The sequence below is a fragment of the Triticum dicoccoides genome, chromosome 2A, assembly GCF_002162155.2.
Source record: "Triticum dicoccoides isolate Atlit2015 ecotype Zavitan chromosome 2A, WEW_v2.0, whole genome shotgun sequence".
Taxonomy (NCBI): Eukaryota; Viridiplantae; Streptophyta; class Magnoliopsida; order Poales; family Poaceae; genus Triticum; species Triticum dicoccoides.
This window is the reverse complement of record NC_041382.1, coordinates 23,164,498-23,172,313: the sequence shown is the minus strand read 5'-3', so window position 1 is coordinate 23,172,313 and position 7,816 is coordinate 23,164,498. Positions and strand designations below refer to the sequence as shown.

Genomic DNA, 7,816 nt, shown 5'->3' with positions numbered 1-7,816 from the left:
AATTATGAAATGTAATATGTTCATATGAATGCACATAGCTGGAGAATTTAGTTCAAAAACTATTTTTGGGATTAAGTTTTGGGCATCATTTATAAGCCACCTTCCCAATACCCAGAATGTTTTTTGGATTTCAGTTTTGGGGATGGAGCTTTGGGCATCGATTAGAGTCGCCCTTAGTATGTGTAGGACAAATCTTCTTATAACTTAGAAATTGAAGCATAAAACCATGATTAATCAGTACTCAACTGTAAGCATGCAGTTTTTCTTTTCTTTTTTTGCAAGGAGCATGCAGTTATTTTGGTTCTTTCCTGAACAACAGATTGTAGGCATGGATTTTATTGATGGTTGCCATGTAACATCATGAAAGTTTCCTTACACACACACACGAGAATACTACATCTATTACATATATAGCTTCTTTATTTTTCCAATAAAACATAGTTTTTTTCCTTCTGTGAGGATGTAAATAACATGCGTATGGTCTTCGACATTACTCTTCCCTTAAGCAGCTTATTTTCATGTAGGCATGAATAGTAATAATATTAGCGCTGCTGGCATCTATACAATATAACATTAGAGATCAGAATATATATCTTGGGTGAACAGAACAGTCTCAGAGAATGGCACTAGTTCTTTGTAGTATCACCACCACTGCCACCTGATCCGTCCTCTCCTCCATGGCTACTATACTGGTCCCGTGGGATTGCATGGTGGTTGTCAACGGTTGTGCTGCTGCCTGCACCGAGGGTGGTTTTTGCACTGACAGCCTCGTCGGTGATGTCATTCCTCACCGTCCCCTTGACCCGAATCGCCAAGCCTTGAGTAACCATGGCGAAGACCAGCAAGGCAGCCAAGATCTTAATCTTGCTTGCTTTCAGTTGCTCTTTCATAGTGTCTGAATTAACTTGACAGAGACACATGCATAGGAATTTCATGAAGTTAATGGTCAAAGAATAAAAGATGGTCATGACCAAGAAGAAACTAGCTTGAACAAAGAGTCATACCTGGGAAATCTCCACCTTGAGATTCGATTGAAGTTTGGATAGTATTATACGTGCTGTTTCTTGAAGGCTATGGTTTGGTCAGGTCAGGTCAGGAACGGTTTATATAGTCAGAAAAAACTTGTGCACAATACATATGTGCAGAAAACCTAACAACTAAAAGGTTATTGAATGATGCACTAGAATTAAAAAAATATCATGTGGATGTAAAAGGTACTCATGCCATGCCTTTGGGACCAGTAGAATCCTGTAGTAAAAATGGCAGCCAAATCAGAGCCCACCCATTACTATGGCCAGTGACATAAATTATTTGCAAATATCGCCAATTCTGAAGATTATGGTGATTACTTGACCCAATCACTGTCAATGTAATCATAAATTATGCATAAATCATCAAACACTACCAATAGTATTTCCCACTAAGATAGTGGTTTATGCTTTTATTACGACGACGCGACGACGACTTCATATTTTATTTATAGTGGAGAATAACCCTGCCTAAATTTTAACCCAACCGCTTCAGTCGGGCACTAAAAGTGTCATCATCTATCTATGTAAGCATACAGGTAGAAGGACAGATATTAGTGGAGTTATTGAGCTCTTAAACACAGTGGATTTCTTCATTTAACTGCATGTTTATCAACAATAGTACTACTCGTGACCCTTGGGCATTTGGCTCTGGGATCTCATCTCAGCCGCTGCACATGAAAATTCTCTTGCAGACTAGAGGGTCCAGAATAAATGCTGAGCAGAATATACAGATAAGACAGCGTCTTTATAGCTAGTTAGCATAGCGACCTTGTAGCTGCAGATAAATCTTAGTAATTTTGTCAAGGCTTTCTATTATTGAATAAGTACAGTTACAAGAATAATAGTTAGCATTTTGCGAAAATACTGAACCAAAGGACGACATCTCTTTAATCCAATATCCCACAGGGTGGGCACCTATACACTAATGACTTGAAACCCATTTCGATCCTTTATGAAGCTATTTATGTAAGTTGTTTCAATGAAATTGGATCATATGAAATTTATATATTCTCTTATTGAGATATTGTACTTTATCAAGTGATTTATGTAAAGTGCTTTCAGTGAAGTTGTTTTCCACCAAATTGTATCAAATGAAAGTTATATAAAAAAATTGGTTTGGTTTTAGCTTAGATAAACAAATTGGTGTGGTTTCAGCTTAGATAAACAATGCATGCCCTTTGAGGAGAGAGGACAGTTTTTCACCAAACTGAAATATTCGCTGAAAACTTTATTTCAACAATTAAAGATCTTAACTAGTGTGCAATTGTATCATGCCAGTAGACAACAGGCGAGACTCTTGTTAACAATTGCATGCGGTATGCACATCCATGTTTCCCTTCATGTCTACATATAGTTATGGTTATATATTTCTTTTATTTTCTCAAATCAACACTTGATTGTTTCATGGTTTCCCAGTTATTTATTAGACCATATATATATACATATATATATATATATATATATACATATATATATATATATATATATAACAAAGGATTCACTGTGTACATAGCAATATAAGCAAAATCATATTGTTCCTTCAACATCAATCTTATGAATCCATAGCAATATCAACTTCAAGTAAATGGTTTATTTTTTATTCATATAACAAAGGATTCACTGTGTACCTAACTGATATTCTTATGGTTCTTCTAGTATATTCGGACTGATTCATCAGCTTGGTAGCACTCAAGAGCTCATACTGTAAACTATCAATGAATATAGAGAAATGTTGCTTTATTCAATATAAACGGAACATCTGTAAATATATAGACGTGATCCGGCTCACCTTAATTTACATATAGGTAGCACAACGAGGAACCCACGACATGGAACTACTACTATATATATATGACTCAAAAGAGTATGTATACGTACCCTAGCGTGCAAAGTCTGCTACGTACAAAGGCATGCATATATCAGGCTGCTTATGGCTTGGCTTCTTCGCTATCAATGTCATGGCCACTTCCGGGCATGTTTCCAGGGCTGCTCCAGCTGCTATACTCTGTCCTCGGTATCGCATGGTGATTGTCGATCGCCGCCCCCTCTCCCGTCGCTGCCATCTTCACTACTCCATCTAGTACATGGTCTCTCGGCGCGGTGTGAGAAGACACGGCGCAAGCATTAACCATTACCATGGCAAGGACAAACAGAGGAAGAAGCTTCATTGTGCACCTGGACGGGAAACCCTAGAAGTGTTATGGCTTGCTGGTTTTCCTATAATGATTTTCGGTTGAGACACGATCTGGTGATACGTTATTTATAGGCAGAGAGATAGGTTAATAGAGCTTTCTGAACCACATGGAGTTTCTCTATGTTGATTTCCATTTGACAATTGGCAGTGCCTCTTTACTATCTTGTGGGCTCTCCACCTAGGTGAGGCAATTTCTGGTGGGGCAAGGGCATTTTCTGTCCAACTCAGTAACTTTCTCAGTGCAAAACATTTTAATATTGGGGAATAATGCTCCAGAGAGAGATAAGTGTGAAAATATGCAAGGATGCCTCGCTACTGGATAGCTGTAATTTAGTGGAGAAGGGCATTATTATATCTCAATTTTCAGCTATCATTCAGTATGGCATATGACATGTTATATTTTTTTTCTTCTTTATTGCAGGGAGCATGGCAGGTAATAAGTTTGGCTTAAGTCGACTATGAGAAAGAACATAGCTGTCAAAGGTGATTTCAGTTAGGTGGTAAGATCTTTAAAGGATGAATTGTGATAACCTGGTCTAGCCCCCCTTTCTCTTTTCTTTAATTTTTTTATATGTTTTAGTACAAAATATACCTCCTGGCCTAGATCTAATTGTAGACAGCAGGCGCCGGGGTTTCTGAATCATAGACGCCTGTCGTGCCTCCCTGGTGATCGACCGCAGATGAACTGCCGATCGACACTTGGTAAAATCAAAAAATGTTTGTGGATTTGAATTGTTTTCATGAATTTAAAAATGTTTAAAATTTGAAAAAAAAATCCATGAATTTGAAAAACAATCCATGAGTTTAAAAATGTTCAAAATTTGAAAATTCAGAACATTTCCCCAAATTTTGAAAAAATATATTCTTGATTTTTATAGATAACAATGTTTTTGAAAATGGAATCAAAAAAGATAAAGAGTAAAAATTAAAACAAACAACACAAAGATGAAAGAAAAAGAAAAACAAAAACAAACGGAGAAAATGAGTAAAAGAATTAAAAAAGAAAAGAAAAACAGGGGAGAACTGGCTGGAATAAACCGAGGGAACCTGTCATCTTTATGGGCTTTCCCTTTTTTACTTTTCCAGCGTGTGCTGCTTACGGTAACTCTTTATTGGGTCGCCAAGAAAATGCCTCACCTGTACCGACAGAACGATCAGTCTCACCTTTGGCGATTGCTAGTTCGGCGGGCCAGATATGGTTCCTGGAAGCGGTTTTGGAAAGCTTCTATGGCAGGTTTTTTTACTGGTTTTAGAAGCTTATATAGGGGTATTTTTTTTCTATTTTTCTGAGTTTCCTGACCGTTTATCAATGATTATCTTTGATTTTTATATTCCACTCCCTCCGTTTACTCATATAAGCTGTATAGTTTTTGGAGAAAGTTTTCCTATTATATGGTGTACACCATTAGTCCGCAATTTTACTCTTCCACTAGCTACAGCCCTCGCGCATCACCTCCCTAAAAATGGAGATTGCACGGTCCCATCCCCTTCATGTTGTGCATGCGTGTAGTTTAGTTAGGAAAAAAAATTAAATGTAGTGCATATCATGCAGGCCCTTAGCTTTAGGGGGGAAGAATCTTGTTCCATCCTTTTATTCCTTCGTTCGTGTAAACAGATCCAGCCCCAGCCGTCTCTCTTCATTTTCTCACATGGACAATGAAAACGGTAAGGATGTAAATTCCCATCCCATCGAATCAGCCGACCTCGCATCCCATGCAGCCGGCGACTTCCATCAAACCGGCCACTTTGCATCCAATGCAGCTACCAACCACCGTTCCAAACGAGAATGACATCAAGCCGACGTACTATGTTCCCATGGGCATGGAGGAGGCAAAGAAAGTGACCTCCGTTATATTCTTGTTCTTTTCTTTACACATGTCCAATTCCGTCAATAAATTTTCAATATTTTATAAATTCAGAACATTTTAGATACACTTTAACGTGTTTCCAATAAATGATGAACATTCTTTTAGATACATATTAAATATTTTTCAAATGCATGTTCAATATTTTTTGAATGATACGAAACATCTTTCAAAAAATTATGTGTGCTTATTTTTGCACTATATAAACATTTTTTTAATTTCTCACTCAATAAATATCTAATTGATTTCCATACACGTTTTATATTTTTCGTATAGATCAGGAACATTAGTTTTGTACGCGATGCACATTTTTCAAATATATTTTTTAACACTTTTGTAAATAAATGTTACACATTTTTCAAATAGATGCTGAACATTTTGGAATGACACGAAATACTCCCTCTGTCCCATAATATAAGATCATTTTTTACACTACACTAGTGTCAAAAACGCTCTTATATTATGAGACGGAGGGAGTAGTTTTTTAAACTCCATGAACTACATTGAATAAATAATTTCTTAAAATTTCAGTATAAATGTCTAATTTTCCAAAAAAAACTATGTATATTTTTCATGTACATACGCTATATTAATTGTTTGTTACACAATGTACATTTTTCAAATATATGACAAACATTTCTGAGGTAAATGGTTTGAATATTCTTTTGCATATGTGTTGAACATTTTATGAAATAAACAATATAAATTTTTTTAATGACGCATCAAATTTATTTAAGACTATACGGACATTATTCCATTGTATAATATTTCTAAAATATTTTTAAACACATATTTTTGAAGCGCGTGATCATTTTTGAAAATACCATGTACACTTTTGGAATGGTATATATATTTTTCCTGAATTACACGAACATTTTATTTACATTGTATAAGTTTTTTTATGTTACTAACATTTATTTAAATGCGTGGCATTTTTTCATATTATCAACATTGTCTAAAAGTTGTGCAAATATTTTTTATAGTGTATTAACATTTAAAAATACATGGATAAATATTTTTTTAATCAAGAAAATTAAGTTTTAAACAACTGTTGTTCATATAATATTTTTGAAAATAAAAACAGAAGTTAAAAACGAATGAGAGTGAAGCAGAGAAAAAAACAAACGTACCTTTTTGGTGATTGTTCCTATTTAATCCTATTGGATGCTCGTCCGTCAAAAAGAAGAGGCTCCGCCTGAAGCCAGAGAAAATGGGCCGGCCTATTCTGCCCAAGACTATTTTTTCCTTGTTTTTCTTCTCTTCTGTTTTTAGTCCCGTTTTCAAAACAAATACTATTTTTAAAAAGTTTAGTCTATATAAAAATGGTCTATGTATATTAATAGAATGTGCATCATATATTAACAAATATCAATGTATTTATGAAAATTACAAAAAAATCCGCATATATTAGAAGAATATTCAATTTATATCACAGAATTGGTCATTATATATCAAAAATATATATTTGGTGTGTATTTGAAAAATGTACATCATATACTAAATTGGAGAAATGCACCATCCTTTAATATTAGGTATAGATATAGATTTGATGCTCGTCCGCCAGAGAAAATGGGCCAGCCTATTCTGCCCTTGGCGGTTTTTCTGTGTTTTACTTCTCTTTTGTTTTCTGTTCAGTTTCCAACCCAAAAATATATTGCAACTATGTTTTAACAAAAATCATAATTTCTATAAAGAAAAGTGTAGTCTATATGAAAAATGCTCTGTGTATGTTAAAAAATGTTCATCATATATGAACAAATATCAATATAAATATTAAAATTAAACAAAATCATCGTATATAAGAAGAGTATTCAATTTATATTACAGAACTGTTCATCTAATATAAAAAAACATGTTTGCTGCTTACTTGAAAAATGTACATCGTATACTAAATAATGTTCAGTGTGTATTACAAAATTTTGACCATACATTTGGAAAATATTCACGTTATATTACAAAAACTATGAAAAACGAAAATGTGCAAGAAGAAGAAAAAACAAATATAAAAGGGATAAGAATATTTTTTTTGAAGGAGAACTGACACAAAATATCACAAAAAGTAAAAAAAAACTAAAAAAACTTGTAGTGAACGGACAAAAGCAAAAAACAGACAGAAAATGTACAGAAAAACAACCCAAAAAAACGAGCACATATCGCGCTACCGAGACAGGGTTGCACCCTCTATTCGCCGCCCGCGGGGGACATAGGATTTCCCTGATTTGGTGCATTAAACCGGAAATAGTGTTTCCCCTTTTTTCAGAAGACGCAAATAGTGTTTCCCGAACCAGGCTTACAGCTGTGGCCAGAAGCAATGACGGATTTGTTCTGTCCGGACGATGCAAAGTAGGGCTGGATATAGAACTTTTCTTGCCTCAAACAAAAAAAACAAACTTTTCTGCTTTGCTCTGTCCGATATATGCTTTGAGAACTATAAATATTGAAGTCCCAGTTTCAAAATTATATATACATTGAAGTCTCTATATCTTCTTGCTGATATGTCGCTTATAATCAGGATAATTGTACATGTAAACGAACGCCTGATGCGTCTATGAAGCTGTCAGTACAGTCTGACGTGAACTACGGATGCAAGTGTTCTTCTAATGATCTTTTTTGTTTTGTTATGGCAGCATAACCCTTTTATGGCATACTAGAAGGTCAGCACAGTCAAGCACAATTTACCGGTAATAAATCCATCAGGAAAGAAAAGTTAAGACTGCACAAGTCCC

The 7,816-nt window shown here is 35.0% G+C and overlaps 1 protein-coding gene across 2 annotated transcripts; it reads right to left on the bottom strand.

The window, feature by feature from the left end:
• Nucleotides 1–328: 328 nt before the first annotated feature.
• LOC119358724 lies at nucleotides 329–1,159 on the bottom strand. 2 transcript variants are annotated; one of them, XM_037625157.1, is made up of 2 exons: nucleotides 1,005–1,159; nucleotides 329–895 (listed from the first exon to the last, which is right to left on the bottom strand). In XM_037625157.1, exon 2 carries the CDS (start codon nucleotides 888–890, stop codon nucleotides 627–629), a length of 264 nt encoding a protein of 87 aa, XP_037481054.1. In that variant the 5' UTR covers nucleotides 891–895; nucleotides 1,005–1,159; the 3' UTR covers nucleotides 329–626. The 2 variants fall into 2 exon arrangements, with proteins under 2 accessions (XP_037481054.1, XP_037481055.1); XM_037625158.1 differs by having other exon boundaries at nucleotides 329–904; nucleotides 1,005–1,142.
• Between the last annotated feature and the right edge of the window lie 6,657 nt (nucleotides 1,160–7,816).

Excerpts from the sequence above, each read along its gene's own strand:
- LOC119358724 (XM_037625157.1), bottom strand. The coding sequence starts at position 890 with ATGAAAGAGCAACTGAAAGCAAGCAAGATTAAGATCTTGGCTGCCTTG.